We start from the raw sequence: 26,301 nt of genomic DNA, 5'->3' as shown, positions 1-26,301 counted from the left end.
CAGCTCTTCTTGATAACAAAATTGTAAGACATCCAATGTTCTACCAAACTAGACTCCCAACTTAGCCTGACTGAGCATCATGAAAATCAGTACAATGAAGAAATGACAAAAAAGTAGGCAAATAATATAATATGCCTAAACTAGACAGTATTCACTGACTGGAGGCTCTGGACCCACTCGAGAATCTCTAAGAAGCTATGGGCACTTCTGAGAACAAGCAAATACATAGAGGCACAAAATCTGGGGTGGAGGCCAGGCTTACAGCTCTCCTGGAACATCCATGGATTGTATAAGTGGAAAAAACTCTGGTCCAAAGGAAAGCAGGCAGTGGACTCTGTGAGGATTTCGCATGCCTTTTGATTGGTTCATAATTGACTGACAGCTCCCTGAGGTTCCCCCTCCCCATTGAGGAATGGGAATATGTGGGTTCAGAGAAAAGCTTTAGCTTGGAGCAATGGTTAGCAGGGGGAAAAGGAAGCAAGAGGGAAGGAGGAAAGGCAATAGGAAGTGTTGCTGGGATCCATAAAACTTTGAGGCATAATGAGAATTTTTTAAAACTCTGCAAGTCTGAGTTAGCAATGTTATTATACTGTCACCTAGCCTGAACTTTTAAGCTGACAATTTGCTGTGAATTCTTCTTTCACTTGTTTTTCTCCTTCTTTCTGGAGCCAAGCATATTTTGCCTTAAGAAAAAAAGGTGATGGTATAAAAAGAGAGAGAGAGAGAGAGAGAGTGTGTGTGTGTGTGTGTGTGTGTGTGTATAAGTGAAGAAAACATTTGAAAATATACTACACTAAGTCCTAATGTATATGAGAGGTTTCTTACTGGAACACTCAGGTGAGGGGCAGCCTGGGTGGCTCAGCGGTTTAGCACTGCCTTCAGCCCAGGGTGTAATCCTGGAGTCCCAGGATCGAGTCCCTCGTCAGGCTCCCTGCATGGGGCCTGCTTCTCCCTCTGCCTGTGTCTCTGCCTCTGTGTGTGTGTGTGTGTGTGTGTGTGTGTGTGTGTGTGTGTGTCTCATGAATAAATAAATAAAATCTTAAAAAAAAAACACTCAAGTGAGTGTTTGGGGTCCTAAGACTATTGCTAACATGTCTTTTCTATTTATAAGATAAGCATTCTACTGGGAAAATGGGGGAATGCATGAGCTTTACATCATCAAGGTCTGTGTAGGCAGCAACTTTATACTACTGTAAGTTACACAGCATTTGTCTTTCTCTACATGTGGTGGCTTCATGGCTTGCACACTGATATCCTCAGATAGCCCTTTTTAGATGCTCAGAGGACAGCAGATCTTGGCGCTACAACCCAAAAGCAAGAAGCAAAAGGACACCAAAAAATAGCAAATGCTGGCAGACTAATCTTCTGTTAGGTCTGTGATCAGTCAGTTTACTTTTTATTGCCACTTTCCAATTTCAGCTCCATGAGACCTGTTAGCTCCATCTTTAACCTAGAATCCCAGGTTGTCGGTCTCAAGTCCATAGCCGAGGGAATGTCACTCACCAGCTAGGCTGTCCTAAAGTCACACCTGTCTTCATTAGAAATTCCAGCCTACAGTCTCTTGGATTCATAGCCATGGTTGCAAAGGTGGCTGGGGCACAGACCAAGGCTGCAGTGGAAGCAGCATGATGGGAAAGGTGCTGATTTCCAGTCAGGAGACCCTGAATTTCTGACTAGAGCTCCTTCTCAACTGCAAGAGCCCTGCCCCATCCTGAGCCAAAATCTTTTCTCATTTTAGGAGCTGTTAAGCCAAGCCAGGGTGCAATCCAATTGCCTTCAGGTAATATAAGCATTCAAATGACCTCAGTATATGACAATAGGATATGGTGGGGCCTCTGCCTTAAATGTCCTCCTAAGGACATTCAAATTTAATTTTAAAAATATTTTTACATTTTTAAAATTTCAAATTGGATGTAACTTTTGACTTAAACCAATTTGCAAAACTAGCACATGTACACCCATGTTCATAGCGGCATGATTCACAGTGGCCAAAAGGTGGAAGCAACCGGACTATTCATCAATATTCAACATACATTAAAGGCATATTCAGCCTTAAAAAAGGAAGCAAATCCTGACACATGCCACACAAGAGTGAACCTGGACAATATTGTGCTGAGTGAAATAAGCCAGTCACAAAAACACAAATACTTTCTAATTCCACTTACATGAGGTATCTGGCATAGTCGAATTCCACAGAGACAGAAAATAAAACAATGATAACTAGGGGCTGCAGGGTGGATACAATAAGGAGTTATTGTTTATTGCATATAGAATTTCAGTTTTACAAGGTAGAAAAAGTTCTGGAGATAGACAGTGGCGATGGTTGCACAACAATATGAATGTACCTAAAGCCGCTGAACTGTACACTTAAGATGGTGAAATGGATACATTTATATTATGTGCATTTTACCACAAAAAAGATTAATTTAAAAACATGGCTCACAGAGTTACTGAATGCTCTTTATCCAGCCTTCCCCAAACTAACAGCTTATATAACCATTAACACAATTATCAAAGCCAGGAAAATAATTGATATAATATTACCAATTAATCTATGGACTTTACTCAAATTTTTCCCACTAATGTCCTTTTTACTGATCTGGGATTCAATCCAGGATATGCAATCACATAAGTGATGTTGTCTCCTTGGTGCATCATATCTTGAGGCACATCACTTTGATACATTTCATCTCTGGTGAAGCTACCTTGATCACTTCTTTAAGATCATGTCTGTCAGTTTTCTCCACTGGTACTCTTTCTCTTTATTTATTTTTATATTTCACCCAGTAAGTTTAGTATCATTGGTGATGCTTTGCTTGCCAACCACAGTTATTCCTAAAGGGTAGAATCCAATTTTCTACATTTATTATTTGGAATTCTATTGTAAAGAAGAATTTTCCTTTTGCCTTCATTCAAATTTAATTTCTAAAAATCAGTAAAACAAAGCCAGAACAATGACCCTCCAAAGCTCACTGGTATTTGATAATAACCCCAAAGTCCTTTGTAGCATTGAGAATTCTAGGCAAACTCATATATTTATCATGCCCTCCACAGTAGAAAATAAAACTCCAAGTTCATACCATCTGACAGTGATCAGAGCCACAAGTCTTTGGAAAGCACACTTCTATTTTCTTTCCTTTTCCATCCTCCACCCACCCTCACTATTGAAGTTAAATCTTGACATTACCCTGAGTATATCAGTGGGATTAAGTAGAAGAAAACATCCAAGAACCACTGAGTCTGGAAAATGCACGTGAAGTATTTATGTTTAATTTGCCCTGGAGAATGTGATTTTTTTTTTTTTTTGAGAATGTGATTTTTATGAACAGGAACTAAATCACAAAAGCTGCAGCATTCTATAAGATTTTCATTCACACACCAGACTCCTAGACAAGTTTGCTGTGCCCTTGGAGTTCATCCAGTATCTGCTGCTCTGGCCCCAAGACCCCCTCCCCACTGTGCCAGGAAGGTCACTTGAGGGACCCTAATGGAGCTGTTCCAGGCTGGTATCACCAATTAACAGGCAAAACTAATAGTGTAGAGTTTCAAGTTTGTACAGTCCTGAATGCTGAGGAAACAAAACATTTTTTAGCCAGCTGTTTGTTTTTTGTTATCTATTGTTGAGTAACAAACCAACCTAAAATTTAGTAGTACTAAGCAACAACCATTTTATTATGTTCATGGAATTGGGATCAGAAATTCAGGCAGGGCATGGTGGAGATGGCTTGTTGATACTCCACATAGGAATTCATTTGGGAAGATTTAGTAGCTGAAGGATGACTAGAATGATTAGAATCTGGGATCATCCAGAGCTTCCTCATTTACATATTTAGCACCCAAAATGGGGTGTCTTGGAGACTTGGTTCAACCAAGATTGTCAACCAAAGCACTCTACAAAGTTCCCAAAGTTGCTTTGGGCTTCCTCATAGCATGGCAGCCCAGGAGTAGTTGAACTTAAATGGCAGATCAGGACTTTAAGAGAAAGTGTTCTGGAGAGCAAGGCAGAAGTCACATGGCCTCTTATGACCCAGCCTCAAAAGTCACATGGCATCATTTTCACCCCGTCTTTTTTTTCAAAGATTTTATTTTATTTATTCATGACATAGAGAGAGAGAGAGAGGGAGAGAGGGAGAGAGGCAGAGACATAGGCAGAGGGAGAAGCAGGCTCCATGCAGGGAGCCCGATGCTGGACTCTGTCCCCCGACCCCAGGATCATACCCTGAGCCAAAGTCAGATGCTCAACCCCTGAGCCACCCAGGCTCCCACATTGCTTTTGATCAAAACAGTCACATTCCCCAGATTCAAGAGTTGGGATCATGTACTTCAACTCTTGATGAGAAGACTGTCAAAGAACTTGCTTTTATGTTTTAAAAATAACCACACTCTTCAAAATGAAACATTAGGAAAATGTGCTTTAATAAAAATGATAAATATTCCATTTGTCTGAACATCTTCCCTTCCTCCAGGAATTTCATGAAACACTCTCCAGATATCCTTCTTACTAAAATAATCTCTTTTTTGGGTTCTAATGGCACCTTGTGTGTAGCTGTGTTGTGGCACACTGTACTCAAACAATAAAAAAATACTTGCTAACACTTACTGAGTGCCCACTACATTCGAGGCATTATTCCAAGAACTTTCCATGCATTCTCTCTCTTAATTCTCAGGACAACATGAGAAAGGGGCACTCCTAATTTATAAGTGAGTAAATTGAGGCCCAGAAAGGTGAAATAACATGCCATCAAGGGCATGTTGAGTGGAAGAGTGAGAATTTAAACCAAGGCACCCCAGAACTCATGCTTTTAAATCATTCCATCACAGACTACCATTTCTATGCTGCTGTATGTAAATAGGCCTTCCCTAGTGGATTGAGAGCTATTTCCATGTCATATTTGTCTTTGTCTCTCCAGCACAAAACACAGTACCTGGCTTATGACAAGCAATAGCAAATTGCATAAAAGATACAAACAGTCAATTCAAAGAGAAGGAATTAAAATATTTGATAAACATAGGAGAAGATACTCAAACTTTAAAAATAATGAAAGAAATCCAAATAAGATGACATATTTTGTTTATTAAATAGGAAGAATTAAAATGTCCAGTGTTGTTAAAAGTTTTGGACAATGGATATTCTTATTCTTACTTTTTGGTTGTTCTTATACAATTTGATAGGAAAACTTTTGGTAGATATTTATCAAAATGCTAATGTTTATAGTCTCTAATTAAATTATTGAGTTCCTGGGATATATCCTTTAAGAAAACTCTCATCTATTCATATAGTGACATTTACAAGGCTATTCATCACAGGATTTTTTAAATAACATTTTTATTGAGACATAATTCACAAATCATAAAATTTGCCCTTTCAGAATGTACAATTTGGTGATTTTTTATATATACAAAAGTTGTGATATCTTGCCATAATCTACTTTTAAAACATTTATCTCCCAAAAAGGAACCCTGTACCATTATCAATCACTCTGTATTGCTGCCTCCTCTTAGCCCTAATGTGCACACTAATTTAGTTTGTATTTCTATGTGTTTGATCTGGACATTTCATATAAAGGAAATGATACAATATGTGGCCTTTTTTTCTCTGGCTCTTTCATGTAGCCTTTAGTTTTTAAGTGTCATCCATGTTGTAGCACATAACAATGCTTCCTTCCTTTTTGTTCCCAAATAATATTCCATTGTATCTACATACCACATTTTGTTTATCCATCAGTTAATGGACATTTGGGTTGTTCCTAGTTTTTATCTATTGTGAATAATGTTGCTAAGAAAATTTGTGTGCATGTCTTTGTGTAGGCATGTGTTTTCATTTCTATTGGATATATACCTAGGTTTAGAATTCCTGGATCAAATGAAAATCTGTGCTTAACATTTTGAGTAACTGCCAAAGTGTTTTCCAAAGTGGCTGGGTCATTTTCTATACACAAGCAATGTACAGGGGTTCAAATTCTTTCACATTTTGTCACCAACACTTATTGGTTTTTATAATTTTTCGTTTTATTTTTGTTTTTTCTAGTGGGTATGAAGTGATATCTCATTGTGGTTTTGATTTATGTTTCCCTGATGACTAATGATGCTGAACAAGTTTTCATGTGTTTATTGGTCATTTATGTATCTTTTTTTGGAGAAATAACTATCCAAATCTTTTGCCTATTTTTAAATTGAGTTATTTGGCTTTGTTTCTTAACATATTTTTGTATGAGTACTTTATCTTAGGTATGATTTGAAAATATCTCATTCTGTGGGTTGTCTTTGCATTTTCTTAATGATTTTCCTTGAAGCACAAACACTGTTAATTTTAATGAAGTCTGATTTGGGGGGAAATTTTTGTCCTTTGTACTTTTGGTTAACATCTAAGAAGTCATTTCCTAGCCTAAAGTCATGAATATTTACTCCTAAGTTTTATTCTAAGATTTGCAGAGCTTCACTTCTTACATGTAGGGCTATAAATAATGAGTTAAAATTTTTATGTGGTGTGAGATACGGTTCCAAATTCATTCTTTTTGTGTAGATACTCAGTTTGCAAACATGACTTGTTGAAAAGATTATTTTTTCCCATTGAATTTTCATAGCACCAAGGTTAAAATCAATTAACCACAAATTACTATAAATTATTTCTGGACTCTCAACTTTATACCATTGAACTATATGTCTCTCCTTAAACCAATACCAGGCTGTTTTGATTACTGTAGCTTTGTTTAAGTTTTGAAATGGGAAAGTGTGAGTCTTCCAACTTGTTCTTTCTGGAGATTTCTTCGGCTTCTTGGGGTCCTTTGCATTTCCATAAGAATTTTAGGATCAGCAAAAATGAGAAGTATTACCATTTTAAAGTCCATGAACGTGAGATGTCTTTCCATTTATTTATAACTTCTTTAATTTCTTTCAATGATGTTTTGTACTTTTCAGTGTACAAGTCTTATACTTCTTTTGTTGAATTTATTCTCAAGTATTTTACTTACTTGATGTTAGTGTAAATGAATTTTTTTTCTTAATTCTGTTCTTGGATTGGTCATTGCTAGCATATAGAAATACAATTGATTTTTGTATGTTAATTTTATATCTTGCAATCACGCTGAACCCATTTGTTAATTTGAATAGGTTTTTTGTGGATATCTCAGAAATTTCTATGTATAAGATTATTTCCCCTGGAAACAGATGATTTTTTTTTCTTCCTTTCCAATCTGGATGGCTTTATTTCTATTTCTTGCCTGATTGTCCTAACTGGAACCACCAGTACACTGTTGAATATAAGTGGCAGGAGTAGACAAGCTTGTCTTGTAAGAGGAAAGCGTTCAGCCTTTCAGGGTTAAATTATGATATTAGCTTTTTGTTTTCATAGATACATTTTATCATATTGAGGAAATTCCCTTTCATTTTTAGTTTTTTGAATGTTTTAACATAAAAGAGTATTGGATTTTTTTAATGATCATCTCAATCTTTTTTAAAAAGAGCATTTATTGAGATGATCATGTGGTTTTTGTCCTTTACTCTAGTGATATTGTTATTATATTAACTGATTTTCAGTTGTTAAAACAACCTTGCATTCCTAGGATAAATCTCACTTGGTCATGGTATATAATCCTTTGTATATGTTGCTAGATTCAGCTTGCTAGTGTTTTGATGAGGATTTAGGGGCTGATATTTGTAAAGGATAGTGGTCTGTAGTTTTCTTATAATATCTTTGTCTAGTTCTCATATGAGGGTAATATTAACCTTGATGAATGAGCTTGGGAAGTGTTCCTTCGTATTCCATTTTTTGGAAGAGTTTCTGAAGAATTGGTATAAGTTCTGTAAAACATTTGGTAGAGCTCACTAGTGAAACTACTTGGACCTGGTTTTATTTTACAGGAAGTTTGAAAAATATTAATCTAATCTCTTTATTTATTATAGATCTATTTGAACTTTCTATTACTTCTGAATAAATTTTAGAAATTTATGTCTTTCTGGGAATTTGTCTATTTCACTAACATCTAATTTGTTGACATAGTTATTCATAGAATTCCCTTAATTATTTTTTATTTCTGTAGGCTGGTAGTGATGTCTCCTCCTTCATCACTGATTTTATTCATTTGAGTCTTTTTCTTGGTCAATATTCTTTGAGTTTTGCCAATTTTCTCGAATTTTGCAAAGAATAACTTTTGGTTTTGTTAGATTTTCTCTATTATTTTTGTATTTTTCATTTCATTTATTCCTACTTGAATCTTCTAAATTCTATCCTGCTTTGTTGGATTTAGTTTGCTCTTCTTTTTCCAGTTTGGTTATTAATTTGAGGTCTTTCTTCTTTCACAATGAGCACTTACAGCTATGGATCTCCCTCTAAGTACTGCTTTAACTGCACCCTCAAAAGTTTTTAAATTCTGTGTTTTTGTTTTCATTCATATAAAAGTATTTTGGAATAGTCAGTGTAATTTCTTCTTTGACCCATTAATTATTTAGGAGTATGTTGTTTTCCAAATTTTGAATTTTTTCATCTATTATTGATTTTTAATATAATTAGAGATTAATATATATATATATAATTAGAGATTGTGATCAGATAACATACTTTGTGTTATTTTATTACTTTGAAATTTATTGAAGTTTGATTTGTGGCCTAACATATGATCTATCTTGAAGAATGTTCCATGTGTTACTTGAGAAGACTATGCATTCTGCTGTAGTTGGGTAGAATATTATATGAATATATCTTAAGTTTAGTTGTTTTTTTGTTTTGTTCAGTTTACTTTTTGGTCTTCATACTTATTCTACATATTATTGGAAAAGGGCTATTGAAACATCCAACTGTGATTGCTGCATTATCTATTCCTCCCTTTGATTTGTCATTTTTGTGTGTGAGTTTTGGGGACTTTGTTGCTATATGCATATATACCTAAATCTATCCGTGTTTTTGATGCATTAATCCTTTTATCACCACAAAATGTCATTCCTTGTCCATAGTAACAATTTTGGTTAAAATAAATTATATGTAGTACATGTATAGTAAGTCTTCCTCTCCTTTGGTTACTGTTTGTATAGTATATCTTTTCACATCTTTTTACTTTAACCTATTTATGTACTTGAATCTAAAGTGTTTATCTTATAAATACCATATAGTTGGGGTTTTTTTCATTCATTCTGTAAATCTGTCTTTTGATTGAAGTTTCCAATCCATTTATACTTAATGTAATACTTAAAAGAAATTTACACTTGCCATTTTACTATGTGCTTTCTATATGTCATATAAACTTTTATCTTCTATTCTTTCATAATAACCTTTTGGTGTTAAATATTTTTAGTGCACCATTATTAATTACCTTGTTTATTTTACTATATACTTTTTAGTTATTTTCTTGGTGGAAGACTGGGGATTACAATAAGTAACTTAAACAATAAATAGCTTATACATATTAATACCAACTTAAATTCAAAAGTATACAAAAACTGTGCTCCAGTATAGCTTTGTTTCTTTTCCCCTTTTCTGTGCTATTGTTGTGGTACTAATCCATCTTTATAGATTTTTAGCCACCAAACACAGCTTTATCATAGGATAAGTGATAGTCCTCCTTTCCCTCAGATTCTTGTATTTGAGAAGAACTTAAATAATTTGTTTAGATTCTCTAATCTTCAGCTTCCTCATCTGCCAGGCCCTAAGCAGCAGACAAGCTCTCATTATTGTGGCCTCTCCAACTAGCTCTGACACCCATATCTAATCCCAAGTACCCTTAGGGAGACAGAGGCAAATCTGGCTATCTCCTAACAGTTGCTTAGTAGATTTATATGGTTGCCTTATGCCCAATATGATGAAATGCATCAAGGAGTCACAGAGAAAGTCTAAGATATGGGACAGATAATCCAGCTGTGAAAAAAGAATTAGATCACAACACAATTCTAGAGCAACTAGACATGGAATGTAAATACTAGTTCAAGAGGAAAGATTGGAGAACTTGGTGTGGGTGAATATAAAGGTGAATAAAAAGGGAATGCTCCATGGAGGAAGAGTTTTTTTAAATGGGCAGAAACTGAAGAAATAAAGGAAAAGGTAGAAGGTATTTGAAGAGAGGAAGTGAATGGGCAGTACATAAGAAAAAGTAAAGAAAATGATAGTACAAAGAGAGGGAAATTGAAGTATAAGTCTGATAGAAAAGTTGCCAGTTTTCTTACATACATCCCAGCCCATGGAACCCTTGCACGCAGCCCCAGCTTTTGTTTCCCTATCCTGGGGCCAACCCCAGAAGCTAATTATGTCTTATTTCTGTTTGATTCTCCACAGCTTCCCTTCACTGAAGGCCTATACCACTTTTATCACAATGGCCTTGCAAAAGCCAAGAGAAGACGCAGCCTACATCACAAGCAGCAGCTGGAGAGAGACCCCAGGGTGAGTTTCCCTGGATACCTGCCTTCCAACCTCTGCTGCCACAACTGAGCCCACTGAGAGGATGCATAAAGGGTGGGCTGGGAATTTTGAAGTAAAGACACTCAGTTTTGTGATAGGTAAAACAGACCCTTGGCAGAGTGGCCTGGAGACACTCTACTCCTCTGCTTTGTGCATAATAAGTAAATCTTTTATAGGCTGTGGGGCAGGGGAGAAATAAACAGAGGTATCACTCCTTTACTGGCTATCTTCTCCTGCATTATTGTGTTTGGACTTCTGGTGGCCTGTGATAGATGGAAAGAAAACAAATGTTTAATGAATCATTTTATGTAAGGTTTCTGCTGGTGAGTCCCATGCTCTGAGGAGGTTGCTGTGCCCCATATTGGGCATGGAGAAATGACTGGGCCATCGAGTGATTGGCAAACAGTAGGCTTCTCAAGTATCCATGCATGGTTGCAGGCACAAGACCATCTCATCCTTTCTTCTCTACTGTATTTTTTCACATTCATCTAATTTACCCCCATGCCTAGATGGTGTTCATGACCTCCATTTTTAACCTACAATCTTTACCTTGTTCTTAGATCTCATTTCCTACTCACCCTGGAAGCTTAAATTCATCTTTCTCACAATCAAACTTATTATTTTAGCCACAAAGCATCTCCTTTTCCTGAATAGGAACGTTGGTCATCCCTGAATTCTCCTTCATCACATCACTTCTGCCATCCCCCTACATTTACAGACTCATTCAACTGAGTAGAATAATTTCTCTTATGCGATTCACTAAAAGGGAAATTAATAATCCAGGCAAATTGCTCTCTGAACATTGACAGCTGTATAACCTCTTCTCCAGAACTCTTGGGGGAAAGTGGATATAAAGTGGGTCAGACATTTGAGTTAGGGATTTACACATGAGACTCTTTTTGAATTGATGGAATCTGGAAACTCATTCTTTTGGGGCTTTTCATGTGAACATTTGACTGGGTTTAATTTGGGCTTTAATTAGAAATGCAGATGAAACAGACTCCCCAGCACACTACCAACTGACAGGCCACAGGCAATTTTCCTTTAACTCTTCAACCCAGGGGATCCCCATTCCCTGGAGTGGAAATTCTGCTCTGAGAAGTCACTTTATCTACTTTCACAGTAAGATCCAAGCTGCCTGCTGCCACCCTTAACAGGCATTCTTAAAGGGTCTGTTGAAGAAACTGGCACCATTATCTTAGATAGGGATATATCTTAGATAAGGTTATTCCCTTAGATAAGGGAACAACTTTCTTTTCTGTGTCATAACAGCCTTTGCCCTGGCTGTACCAATTCAGAGCTTAGGGAATCCCTTGGTAAGCCAATGGACAGAAAGCCTATGTGTTTCACCTATAGTGGATAGCAGTAGACAAAGACCACTCTGGTGAATTGTGGCACTGGTTTTCCCTGCACTTCATCCCTGCCCCAATGTCTTACTCTTTATTTCCAATTGTTATTCCTTTTATTTATATATTTTCTTAAAAGTCTTATTTGATTCTTTTCTTCCATGATTAAAAATGTTGCCTCAAGATCATTCAGAGAGGAAAACAAAAAAGAAACTGGGGCAGAAGGAAGGATATGCTTGGGAAAGAGAACTGAGGAACAATGAAACTGAGAAGCCATTGTTTGGATCAGAGAGACTCCTTGGGCCCATTAGGCTAAGATTTTCTTATTCTTTCAGTTGCTTGAAATGATCTTTGAAATGCTTATTCTTGAAGTTTTTAGAGTGATGTTTCCAAAAGAGAAGAAAATAAAATGGGTTAGGTAATAAGAAAGAAGATTGTGCACTAGTGATTCTAATCATTTCTTTCTCCTCAAAATATTGTCTATTTTAACCAAAAGGGGCATCCATTCTCCCCTCACTGCCCACTAGAAGGGTTCTGGTAGGGAGCTGCCTCTATGGTGGTGGCAAACATCTGTCCTGCCATGATCAGTAGAAGATAGCAGGGACACTAAAGATCATACATCTCCTGTGCCTCTTCTGACATTTTCAAGGGTAAATGTCAAGGCCGTTGTCAATAACAAGTCATTATAGGAAAAGAAATAAAGCACAAAATCTCGTAATTCTTTGAAAAAAAAAAAAACCTGCTAATGATGACTATCTCATTTTAAAATATTAGATTAAGCCCTGAATCTTTCCTGCATAATTCTTGTGATTTGGCATGATAGCAAAATATGGCAGCAACTACTCTTTTTTATTCCAGTTTAATTAATATACAGTGCTATATTGTTTTCAGGTGTACAGTATACAAATCTACACATTACTCATCACATTAAGTGTACTCTTAAATCCCCATCACCTATTTCACCCTTACCCCCACCCACCTTCTCTCTGATAACCTATTCACCATAGTTGAGAGTTTATTTTTTGGTTTGTCTTTTTTTCTTCATTCATTTGTTTTGTTTCTTAAATTCCACATATGAGTGAAATTGTATAGCACTTGTCTTTCTTTGATTGACTTATTTCGCTTAGCATTATACTCTCTAGCTCCATCCATGTTGTTGCAAATGGCAAGATTTCATTCTTTTTATGGCCAAATAGTATTTCATTGTGTTTGTGTATATATACACACCACATCTATATCAATTATCTATCAATGGACACTTAGGCTACTTCCATAATATGACTATTGTAAATAATGCCATAATAAACATAAGGATGCATATATCTTTTCAAATTATTGTTTTCGTATTCTTTTTTTTTAAGATTTTATTTATTTATTCATGAGAGACACACAAAAAGAGGCAGAGACACAGGCAGAGGGAGAAGCAGGCTCCATGCAGGGAGCCCGATGTGGGACCCGATCCTGAAACTCCAAGAATCATGCCTTGAGCCAAAGGCAGACGCTCAACCATCGAGCCACCCAGGCATCCCATTGTGTTTTCATATTCTTTGGGTAGATACAGAATAGTGGAATTCCTGGATTGTAAGGGTAGTCCAATTTTTAAATTTTAAGGAACCTCCATACTGTTTTTCACAATGGCTGTACCAGTTTGCATTCCCACCAACAGTGCATGAGGGTTCCTTTTTCTCCACATCCTCATGGTGGTGGTGGTGGGTGTCTATTCTTAAACAAAAAGCATTGACTATGACCAATGCAAGAGTAGCAATATAAGAATTTTGCCATGTGGGTCTACAGATCTTAAACAAAAGGGCAAGAGTTAAGATACTTCAATCTTTGGGTTCCCAAACACATCCATACAGGCTGCAAAAAGAAAAGTAAATAGAAGTGTAGCAGGGCTGCTTCAGTGGCTCAGTTGGTTAAGCAATCAGCTCTTGATTTTGGCTCAGGTCATGATCTGAGAGTGGTGGGATCAAGCTCCATGTCAGGCTCTTGTCCTTCTCATCTTTATTCTAAAATGTGCTCCAATAAGGAAACAGAAGTACAGCCTTCTCTTTACCTCTTCCTTTAGAAATATTCTTAATTGTGGGTAGAGGAAACCAGTTGTTATTCTATTACTTTCAAGCCCAGTCACTGAAAACCCCACGAAGAACGATTTTTTAATCTCAAAAGTCCAATACACTGTGTTGCTGATCATTTTCATGGTCCTGGTACAACCACCCCAGTGAGAACAAATGTGTTTGGAAAGTTTGGATATCTAAAATAATGTGAAGAGGTAATAAATCCAAAGCTGGGATGAAATAATAAAACTAAAAATGACTTCTCAGCATCAATGTTAAGAACGATATCCCCAGCTCAAAACATCTGTGGGATTTTTTTTAAACTTTAGCTTAGAGCATTGTCAACAAATCTTGAAGCCAAACCTGATGGCAGTCCACAGTCTACATATCAAATCACCACAGTTCCACAAGTACCTGAAAAACTGTGGAGATTATATTGATTTAAGATAATATTTGTTTCACAGTTATGCTGAACCATGTTTGCATATCTGACATAACATTGAAATGAGATACATTAAAAAACATAAAGAAGAATTCCATCAATGAGCAACACACATTAGTTGCATGGAAGCCAAAAAATTTAACAAGTAACCTGAACTTCATTTGTCAAGAGAAGTTATATTTGATTTGAGAATTACAAACACATTCCCTTTTCAAAGCAATTTTATTAGACTGCATAATTATCCCTTGAAATCATTTTTAAGTCATCTTTCAATTTTGCAAGTCAGAAACCCCTCTATCAGTTTGCTGAAAACTTTTCAGTTCCCTGTCTCAAAGAATGGATGATGTCTCCTTGCATTCTATATATAGAAGCTGTTTCTTTCTAGCTTCTTCCTCATCCAAATTTATCCAGATGTCTAATGACCATAGATGGTAGACACATGATCCAGTAGTGACCTAGTTCTATTTTTTAAGGGTCTATTCTGAACACATCTGTGGGGATTTTAGGGTGCTGCAAAACCCCACAAAAGTTAGTATCACTGGATAGTTTTACAGCAATTTCATCAAACTACCACCAGAACAAATGAGAATTTTTCCCATTTTTTAAAAATTAACTGGACAAGATTGGTGTGATGTGTTGGCAAAAATCTGAATAATGAATGAACCAGACTTTCTTTGTCCCTAGGATTTAAATAATACAGTAACTGATATTGTTTTTTAAAAATAAATTTATTAGCCTGCTTGAAACTCAGGTGGTTGACAGAAGCTGAGAATGGCTTGCAATTGCTCTGAGTCCTTTTCTGACATGATATAATATTGTTTTTAGATCTAACTCAGAAGGAGTAATTTAGCCATGACTGTGAACATCTTATAGATTATAGATTACACTACCTAGATTCAGATCAGAAAGATTAAGCATCGATGACATGGAAAGCATGATCTGAAGAAGCCCATGAGATGATCACAGCAATAATATAGCAATTTATTCACAATCTAAAGATATCTTTCAGAAAAGAATACTGGAACTTCAGCAGTTCAAAGCAAGCAAAGAAATTCATTTACCTTTTCCTTCCATAAGTAACAGAAAATTTTGTCACAATTGTTAAATCTTAGCTTACAATCTTTTTCGAATACCTAGCATTAGTCATTAACTTTTTATAATCAATGCCACTTATATGTATTCTGTCTTCGATTTATAGTATTAAATAACCATTTGATTATTTAGATTAAAAGTTAGGGGAGAGAAGGAAAAGCACCATTATCTTTGGAAAATCTAATTTCAAATAGAAAATTTCATGGAGAAAAATGTCTTCTTGCATTTTTTTGTCTTGTTTTGTTTTAGCTTGGTTTGGTTTTGGTTTTGATCAAATCTTCAGCCAGTAAGTAACTAGTAGAATTTAGGGTTCTCTCCTTAACCACCACAGTGAGTACATGAGCCTTTCTGCCTGGAGGCTAGGTAAAAATAGCAATTAGTTTTACTGCCTTTTTAAAATAATTTATACCCAAAGAATAGGATTGTGTTTTTTGGTGTTTGGTTTTGTTTGGTCTTCATATTTGTTAAGTCACAAATGGTGAAGTTTGAGACACTGCTCTAAGAAATGTATAGGACTGGGACACCTGGGCGACTTAGTTGGTTGAGCATCTGACTCTTGATCTCAGCTCATGTCATGATCCCAGGGTGGTGAGATGGAGCCCAACATCAGGCTCTACACTCAGCGTGGAGTCTGCTTGAGATTCTTTCCCTCTGCCTTTACCTGTCCGACCCTCACTCATACTCTCTCTCTCTAAAATAAATTTAAAAAATATTTTTTAAAAAAGGAATATATAGGATTTCTCCAATCTATCTTCCAAATATCTTATTGACGTGAAAAAGGTAGGAGATAGATCTAATTATATCTTACTTATCTAAAAAAATAAGCATTTTATCATTTCTTTGTAGCATGAGTTGGACCAATACTTGTTTCTCTTTCCTGAAATGGAGGTATGAAGTCACACATGAGTTTATGAAAGTAATTCAAGTCCCCCAAAATGAAAACCATCTTGTCCAATCTAGGTTTAGTTCTCCTGGTTGAACAAGGGAATAGCCTACTGGGAATTGGGATTCTCATAGAGAAACAGCTGTCCACAATGCATGATTATGACATTCCAGTGGTCCACAAGTAAAGCTATACAAGTAGACTTAACCATTGGTGGGGTATGAAAGTAAATTAAATCTTTTTAACTCTTGGGGTTAAAAGTACATATTAGCCAGAATTCCTAAGAGAGATTCCTTCCTTGCTGGGCTAACAAGTGTTCGTGGTGTCTCTGGCATGTCTACTCTAAACAGAAATAAATTACACTGAAGACATAACAAACTGAAATAAAGTGATATTGAAGCTACACTGTGAAGAAGAAGATAGAGAATGCGAGACAGAACTCAAGAAAAGTTAAAAAATAAAAAAAAAAAAGAATTTTGACTGGTGGAAAGTGAGTGAGATTCAGCCCCACACCCAACGCTGCACCCTGCCCCCCACCTCCTAACAGTGTCTCATATCACTTGAAGAATGTGACCCCGTCAGTGACCTGGACATTTTCTATTCTGTAAATAGTTCAATTTTCTATCATTAAAAAAAGGAACCATATTTCGCATGCTAAAGGGGCAAATAACCAGAAGTGCATACCAAAGTTAAGCAGCTATCATATCTTCCTCTTTTCTTCTGGTTTTTCCTTCCTGCTTCTCTCTACCTTATTTCCTCTCCTCATGAATCCATAAGCAGCAAACACATGCTTCCACAATGTTATATGTGTCTCAGGCTCTAAGACGAAAGCTGCTTTACAAAAAAATGAGCTATAAATTCAAGTGAATACACGTGCAATGAAATCCATTAGGAAGGGATTTTGGCTCAGACTTCACCAGGCCCACCTACCAGCCAAATGACCTTCTGCATGTTAGTGAGGGGAACGAAGGACACAGTCCTTCAATGATCCTGCTCATGACATTTCTGCAGGAACCAGATCACTGAGTCAGAAAAGAATAGGAGGGCTCAAGGGTTTCCTCTCACTTTAATTTGATAACAGTTTTAAGAAAGGTGAATGTGTGTTATATGCTGCTGTTCTATTTGGGTTCCTGCAAAAAGCAACCCCTGAGACAAGGACTCAGAAGAGGGCCATTTGGGGGGTCAGTCCTAGGAAGCACAAGAGAAAGAGTGAAATGAAGAAAGGAAGTGAGGAAAGCATATAGAGGGTGGATATTTTAGCAGGTTTTCATTGTAGGCCCCTGAGGCTCAGTCCCACTGGGGACTCTCCAAGGGTGTTGTATAGAATGTGTTTAGATTTGTCCTACAGGGAACAAGGTTGATTAATGGGTGATTAATCTACCAGCTCCATCTCTCATGTTTGAGTTGACCCCAGATGTTAAATCCCTAGCACTTTGGGCTGCCCTGTGCACAGGCTAAGCGAGCCTCAGGAAAAGGCCTTAGAGCAGAGAGGCAGAGACAGAGAAGCTGTCAGCAGTTGGAGGTGAATTCAGATGAGGGCTGAGAGATTATGGAAATGAAATCCACAGCTAGGGTCACAAATCCTACAACTCAGTGCTGTGCTGAGGGCTTGGCATGCATCATCTTGTTAAACCTCCAACATCACCTGTGAAATACATACTCTCAGATTCTCAGTTTACAGGTGAGGAAATGAGAACTTAAAGGGAGGCTCATCCTATGGTATGCAAGGAATCTTCACCACTGCAGGTTGCTGCTCAGTCACTGACTTGTGTTTCATAAATTAATTTTCCCTGCTCCCCTGTACAAAGAATGTAATGGGACCAGACTTCTTGTGGGTAAGAATGGCCTGTGATGTACTGAGATGCAGCACAGCGATTTCCAACTTTCCTAAAAAGTTTGAAAAGTTAATTTTGACCATGCATAGTTTCCACTTCACCCCTTTCAAAATCCTACCGTAGGATTCCTCTACAAATGTAAACAAAGATGGTGTCTTAGCTTGGATTTCCTGGAAATGCACTCTGAGATGGAGAGTTGCACATGACAAAGATGTTTCTAAGAATGCTAGTTGGCCATATGATTGAAAACGGTATTGTCTCATGTGGCTCCCTCCATCCTGAAACTAACAATACACCCAAATCCTTCCTATTCTTCATACTTTCTGCCTTCTCTTCCACTTCAGGGCTCCTGTGACTTTATTGGGCCCACCCAGATAACCTGGCATTATCTCCCTTTCTTAATGTCAGCACATCAGCAAGCTAAATTTCTTTTTTTTTAAAGATTTTATTTATTTATTTATTTATTTATTTATTTAATTTATTCATGAGAGACACAGAGCGAGAGAGAGAGAGAGAGAGAGAGGCAGAGACACAGGCAGAGGGAGAAGCAGGCCCCATGCAGGCAGCCCGATGTGGGACTCGATCCTGGATCTCCAGGATCACACCCCGGGCTGCAGGCGGCACTAAACCGCTGTGCCACCGGGGCTGCCCAGTAAGCTAAATTTCATCTGCAACGTCTCTCTCTCCTCTCTCTCTCTCTCTCTCCCTCTCCTTTCCCTCTCTCTCTCTCTTTTTAAAGATTTTATTTATTTAATCATGAGAGACACAGAGAAAGTGGCAGAGACACATGCAAAGGGAGAAGCAGGCTCCCTGCAGGGAGCCTAATGTGGGACTCGATCCCAGAACTCCCAGATCCCTGAGCCAAAGGCAGACGCTCAACCACTGAGCCACCCAGGCGTCCCTGCAAAGTCTCTTTTACCACAGGATGCAACAAAATCTTGAAAGTAATACCAGGGGCTGGAGACCACTGGGGTCAAAATTCTGCCCTGAGTTTTGACCTTTCTGAAAGAGTTAATGTGTCTTCTAGGGTCAGCAGCTCCCTTTAGACACCCAACTTCCCCATACTGCCCTCCTCCAGGCATTGCATTTAGCTCAGAGGGAAACATGAATCTGGAGGCACACAAAATTGACCGACCATACTTTGAACCCAAATGATGAAACAAAGAAACCCACGTGGAGCACATTCTGATTTGCCTTCTCAGATGGTGACCAAATCCATTTTCTAGACATTTCATTAAGATGTGGGCTCAGGTGTCAGCCTTCCATGGGACACATTTTGAAAGTGACTTGACAGTATCAAGAGAAGAAATGGGAGAGAAAGCAAGAGTATTCAGTAATGCTCCAACCTGTGGGAAAAACTAATCTGCCCTAATCTGCTGGTTTTATTATGCAGCAGGGAGCGACTTTCAGTATCTCCTCTGGGCATTGCAGTTAGGCCTGGCTTCCTGCCTCAATGAGCTGCTGCTAGTGCTATAATTAAGTATTTGTGGGGATCAGGAGAGAATTATTTACCATGGATTTAGAAAGGCACAGAGAAAGCTGCTAATGAGGAGACCTGGTTTTCCTAGATGTTATGAGCATATTTTTAAATGATTACTACTGTTCACACTGTCATGCTTACTAAAAGAGAAGGAGAAACACTCTGGGAGATACCATTCCAGCAAGCCCAGAGATCTCTGGGGAGTTTTAACTTTCTTTGAGAGAGTTCTAACAAGCCCCAGTACAGAGAAAAGCCACACAAAGAGAAGAAAGTGTTCTGTATCGTCCTTATAACTGACAAGATGAAGACTCTCAAATGGTAAACTAGCAAGCTTTTAGAACATCCAGGCAAAAATCTCCGATGTTTGTAGGGCAAATTTCTTGTGACCTGCCTTACTTGATTCCTTCCCCAAACTTCCCCAAGATGCAAAAGGAAATATCTTTAAATATTTAAAATGTTTCTATTATTTCCTCTAAAAATGAACATTTTCCGTATGCTTATTAAATTCACAGTATAATTCTATTATCTAATTGCTTGCTAGCAAGCCATTTATTCATTCAACAAATATTTACTGAGCTCAACTACATGCTGAGCACTGTCCATAGAGAACAAAGTTCTCCTCCTACGAATCTTGTATACTAATGGGGATAAAAGAGAGAGACAAAGACCAGATAATAAAGCAATTACAAGATCGTTGGTGAATGTGTTATGAAGACAAATAGAGCAAAGTAGGAGAAAGAGAGAGTACCAGGGGAAGGGGTATTTGTGTTTTATAAAAAGCATCCAGCATTGTCTACTCTAGTAAGGTGACGTTTACATATAGACCTGAAGATGGTTAAGGAAGATGTTCATGTGGGTATTAGGAGAAAGAGCATTCCCCACAGAGGAACTATCAAGGGTAAAGGCCAGGTACCCAGGGCACACTTAATGTGTTTTAAAAACAAGAATGCCAGTAGGGCTGGGAAGATATGAGCTGAAAACAGGGAAAGAAATCAGGTCAGAGAGGAGCAAGAGAGCAAGACCATGGAAGACGTTCTAGGTCAGGTAAGGACTTTGCATTCACTCTGAATGAAATGGGATTTCTTTGCCTCAGAGTGAATAATAGACTATGAGTGGGCAGGGGGAAGGGCACAGCTGGAAACCAGGGAGATCAGAGCTAGGTGACTGCAACATTCCAGAAGAGAAAGGCCAGTGGTTTAGACCAGGGTAGAAGTTAGAGGAAGTGATGAGAAATAAGTCAGATTTGGGGATCTATTATGAAGATAGAGTCCTCAAATTTGCTGATTCTTTTACCAATAGATTAGATAAGGAATGGAAGAGTAGGGGAGAAGGCAAAGGTGGAGATGGGGACAATATGGAGTTGGTATATATGTCAGTGGACAACATGCAGGGAAAACCAGGTTAATGAGGAATGGGTAAAAAATCAAGAGTTTAGTTTGAAGCATGTTAACTGTGCTCTCTTCGGCCGCACATATACTGAAGCATGTTAACTTTTTAAATTTGCATTGAATATCCAAGTGGAGAGGTAAAATAAATGATTTAAAGAATTAGGATAGAGGGCCACCTTGCTGGCTCAGTAGGTAAAGCACATGACTCTTGATCTCAGGGTCATGAGTTCAAGCCCCACATTGGGCATGTAGCTACTTTAAAAACAAAATAGTAAATAAATAAATAAATAAATAAATAAATAAATATCTAAGATAGAGAAAAGAGTTGGAGACATAAACTGAGAGTCACCCACATGTTGATAGCATTCAATGCCATGAGATCAGTTAGATTATCTAAGAAATAAGTGTAAATAGGAAAGACAAGCTGTAGGAGACCGAGTCCTAGGGCACTCTAACATTCGGAAGTTAGAAGTTGAAATATGACTGGATACCAGTAAATACGACTAAGAAGTGACTAATAAAGTAGGAAGAGGATCAGCGATCAAGCAAAGACTAATCTAGTCAAGTGTCCTACCTTGTTCAAATTTTACCAGAGTTAACTTGACTGTCCCTATACTTATTTCTTACTAAAATCGCCTAGAGGTATCAATAACTTCATTTTTTTTCTCTAATCTATTTTTTTTCTCAAGAAGTATTGAAATTTATAGTGCACACATGAGTTTATGAAATAAAAATAGTAACACAAGTTTTATCTCAGGGACACTGCTGTGTCTGGGCTAGGAGCTATGCTTTAAAACAGGGAATTCCATTTGACTCAGAATGGATAAGAATCAAGCTTTTAAAACCTCAAGCACAGCTAGGCAATATCTCAGAGCCCAGGCCAGGTTCTGGGAGCTTCTGGGTGAAATTGCTGGAAAACAGCCTACTTAACATAGAGAATCAAAGTTGGGCACTTCTTCTCTAATTTTCAAAAGCTATGAAAACCACGAGAAACATCAAGTTTGACTGGAAACCCAAAGGAAAGAAACTTAATCTCCAATTAAGAAAAATTAAAAAGCAAGCTGTGTTGATTCAATTCGGATCACATTTGCATGGATTTTAGAAAGATAGAGTTCTTAAAATAATTTCCTGTTAAGATTCAAAATCTATCTAAAGAGTAATTTCTCACTCCTTAAGCCACCGCTTCAGAATGAATTTTATTCAACGCTTAGCTAAAGGAGACTATTAGTGCTCCTTAATGAAGACGCAAACAAACGGTTAAAATAGGTATGTCTATCTAGCTACTAAATTTTCCTAAGATAATATTTTTGTCAGACAGTTAGCTTTGGAGTTGGATATGCTTCAGAAAGGTTTTTTAAAACCCCCACTCTTTCAAACTTTTTTTTGGGTATTTTTCATTGGTTTAGACAATTTTCCTTTATGATGCCCATTGACATGTTTGTGATCACATCTCCATCTATAAACAGACTTCATGCTCTTAAATACAAGCCAAGGGAATTTTGAAAAGGAATGGTATTGAATTCTTACCATTTCCAGTGGGTTGAGGAGAGGACATGAGTGAAGCCAGGTCTAGAAACGAGTAAACAGCAGTTATAGAAAGAGATTCATGCCTGAATAACAGCCTGATTGCTGGAGTTTATCTAATTGGTTTCCCATTATCTGTACCGAAAATGTTGTGTTTTCTATCTTCTCTTCAGCAAGTATGTCCCATTTAGCAATAAAGAACTTATTGCCCAAGAGAAAACAGGTAAGACAAAACAATTTTCCATTTTCCATTCCCCTCGAAAAGGGAGAGCAGCCCACCCCATGTAAAGAATTGCTTAATGGATGTTAGTTTGTAAGAACACCTCAGAGGAATGGCAGGAGAAAACCCTCCCAAGAAAACAGAAGAAAAGCAAAGTGATTTAAATCCATTGTGTGGAAAGAGACTCAAAAGATTGTCTACCAGGACAGGAAGAAAAGGAACATGGGGAGAAGACAATGTGAGGTCATTCTTGGGCTCTAATACAAGCTCTCACACCCAGTGGCCATGTTTCCTTGGTCAAACCATTTTATCTTCCACTCTTCAGTTCCCTTTTCTATACAATGAGGAGTGTAGATTAGTTGGTCTCCAAAATTTCCCTCCAGGTCTTGGTATCTGAGATTCCAAAGGGCCTAAAGTCCCTCCAATTGGTGAATGTCAAAGCCAGGACTAAATCCCAGATACTCCCACTAGGTTGTGCTCCTTTCTGTGCATATATTTATTTTTGTCTCAGAAATGGGAATTTTTTTCTTTAAAACAATACTCTAGTGTTTAGAAATACCATTTATGTTAGTATTTTCATCTTTTTGAAGAGAATGTTAAATTGGAGCCCTAAAATTTCATTTCTTTCCTTAGGGGAAATGTTAAATAATGAGATAGAGGTTATTCATCCTCCTTCAAAGAGAATGTCTCCTCTATCATGTTTTATGACTTGGGATTTGGTATGAGATTTCATTTGGCAAGGTAAATGTGGAAGAGTGGAGGTAATTCAACCAAAAATATAAGTTTGAAAATCACTGATTTCTAAATAAGTCCTATACTCTAATCCAGTTAATTGGTGTGTCCAGCCAGGATCACAAATAAAACCTAGAGAAGCCAGGCAGTAAGTTACAAATTGAGGTGGGTTGAATGTAAGCAAAGCAGTAACTCAAGTGAGAGGACAAATGACAAATACCTTTTGCCTCTAGCTGAGGAACACAAGGGGGAGTGGTGGGGACTAGACAATCATGGAGTACACACATGTCAAAAGGCAGAAGCTGATACTTTTCCTCAACTGATTGTTAACTCACAATAATGAAGGCTGATGGTTGCCAGATTTCTCAATTTTTAAACAAAATCAGAAAATAACCTCTTTGTAATATCATTGTACTTTTCAAAAGTATTAGTGACAAAGTAAAAAATTCTTAACACACTAGAAAGCTAAAGACAATATGTTAATGGGACAAATGTGTCCATAGGACACCATTTTGCAATCCCTACTTTACAACCTCCCAAGATGACTCAGCATTTGGCAAGACACCTCCATGACTAGCCTCTGATCTTACTGTTTGCCAAGATAGTCCACATAAAAGTTCTTTCTTAAGGCAATTCCAAATCTACCTCCTTAAAGGATTAAAGTGTTGGCCTGTAATCCAGGTTTCACTTCCCAGAACCAAATTATTTCATCCTCCATATGAGAAACCTTCAAACATTTGAAGATGATAATCATGACCCCTGGTTTAGAGAAAACATTCCTTGTTCATTCAGATTTTTTAATTGAATTTCATGCTCATTTCCTGTGCCTTCCTGGTCATACCTTTTTGAACATTATCTGAGAACTAAACACACAATTCAGCTCCAGTATAACGATGTTGGAATAGCACTGGGCTTTCATTTCCTGTATTTTGGAAGGTATTTTTCTATTAATACACCATAGAGGCACGTTAGCTTTTTTAGAAGTCACAGATCTTATTATTGACTATATTGACCTTACAACTAGTAAAAACTTACACAGTCTTCTCAAGCATGCACAAATCAATCCATCTTTGGAGGTTTGGGGTATTGATCCTAAAGCAAGGACCTAGGTTTCTTTTTTATTATTATTATTTTCATCTTGTTAGAGTTCATTATTATCAGATATTAAGATATTATTGGATCTTGATTCAGTCTCCTACCAGCTTCCTGTCATCTATGAGTTTGATCAACATCAATATCCTCAACCAATTCTTAATAAAAATGTTGAATAGAAAAAAAATGGCAAAGCTCAGAATCCTTTGTCCAGTGTGATATAAATCTATTAATTAGACTCTGAGGAGTATCTCACACTGACCCCATATTGAAAAGAAACTATAAATCATCCCGTATCCAAAAATAACATTCAGGTTAAATGAAAAACAGTGTCTCACCAGGGAGGCTATTTGAAGACTGTGTTGATATGGCTTGACTGCATCACTCTGAAATCTAGTTGATTGGTTTGTGTACACTGCTCTCTGAGCAATCAGTTTGTTTGCCTTGGAGCAATCTAATCCAGCTATTCACATGACCAAAATCACCAGACCAACCAGTTTTCAATCTGGTCTTTTGAGATAATTTCAATTCACTTGATAATTGTTCACACATCTGCAACTGGTTGATGTTTAATTATGAAATATTTTAATCAAAGAACCAAAATCAATGAGTAATCATCAATGCTAATCATGAGAGTACCAGGTGGCACTTAAGTGTGGACCAAATCAAATTCTTCTAAAACTTAATAAAGTGATTCCTTTTAAGTGAGTAAGTCAAGGCATCTCAAAAATAGACTAATTCAGTGAAGGATCATATTCTCCATGGCTAAAATATAACCTATCACTTGACTTATATAGGAACACTCAAAAAAATTTCTCTACTGTTTAATCATGTGCCCTGGACTTAACCTTCATTAAGTACCTCAATTTTACCATCTCGATCATTAAGTAACAATAAAAATCTAAAAATCTGGAAATAAATCGCCTTAACTTTTAATCTCTATCACAGAATCACAATAAAAATGCAAATACCTGCAAATAAATGCCTAAGACTTCACAGCTAAAAGAGTGACTTTATCTTTGAAAATACATCCTGGTTTCACAAATACATTATAACTTTTACCAGAACAGAAAGGTGATGGTAAACACCTATTCCTTGTGCATTTTCTCCTACTTAATTCTATATGTATTCCCTTTACCTACCTTTACTCCATGAAAAATTTTAGTGAATTTAAAAATTTAGTGAATTGAAAGAGTATTCCTCAAACTATATTATGTTGAGTTCCTAGCATTTCCTATCAGAATGTTGTGAATAATAAAAATATTAGTTAAGATACACTAGATTATGTTGCAATTATAAAATAAATTTATTCTCAAGTTCTGGTGATTTAATAAACAAATGTTTACTGTTTACTCATGCTACATGTCTAGACTGGGTCAATGGAGGTTCTAATTAACATGATCTTTCAGTAGCTGATACTATTGAAGACTCCACTATCTTGAAATGCCACCAGTAGAAGAAAGAAAATAATAAAGATTAGAGCAGAAACAAATGAAATAAAAACTAGAGAAACAATAAAACATATCAATGTAACCAGGAGCTGATTCTTTGAAAAAAATCAATAAAACTGATAAACATTTAGCCAGAGTCATGAGAGAGAGGATTCAAATAAACAAAAACAGAAATGAAAGAGAAATAACAACTGACATCACAGAATACAAAGAATTATGAAAGAATATTATGAAAAAATATATGCCAACAAATTGGACAACCTAGAGGAAATGGATAAATTCCTAGAAACATAGAACCTTCCAAAACTGAATAAGGAAGAAACAGAACATTTTTTTTATTTTTATTTATTTATGATAGTCACAGAGAGAGAGAGA

General features: G+C 36.9%; 1 protein-coding gene across 1 annotated transcript in view; it reads left to right on the top strand.

Annotated features, from left to right (window-relative positions):
* The window catches only part of PCSK2 (proprotein convertase subtilisin/kexin type 2), a 258,591-nt gene that overhangs the window by 24,256 nt on the left and 208,034 nt on the right, over window positions 1–26,301 (top strand). Inside the window, exon 2 of the mRNA XM_038571554.1 lies at window positions 10,262–10,366. Within this exon, the coding sequence (XP_038427482.1) occupies window positions 10,262–10,366 (105 nt within the window). The remainder of the gene's footprint in view (window positions 1–10,261; window positions 10,367–26,301) is intronic.

This window comes from Canis lupus, chromosome 24 (assembly GCF_011100685.1).
Source record: "Canis lupus familiaris isolate Mischka breed German Shepherd chromosome 24, alternate assembly UU_Cfam_GSD_1.0, whole genome shotgun sequence".
Lineage (NCBI taxonomy): Eukaryota > Metazoa > Chordata > Mammalia > Carnivora > Canidae > Canis > Canis lupus.
This window is presented reverse-complemented; position numbering and strand designations above follow the sequence as displayed.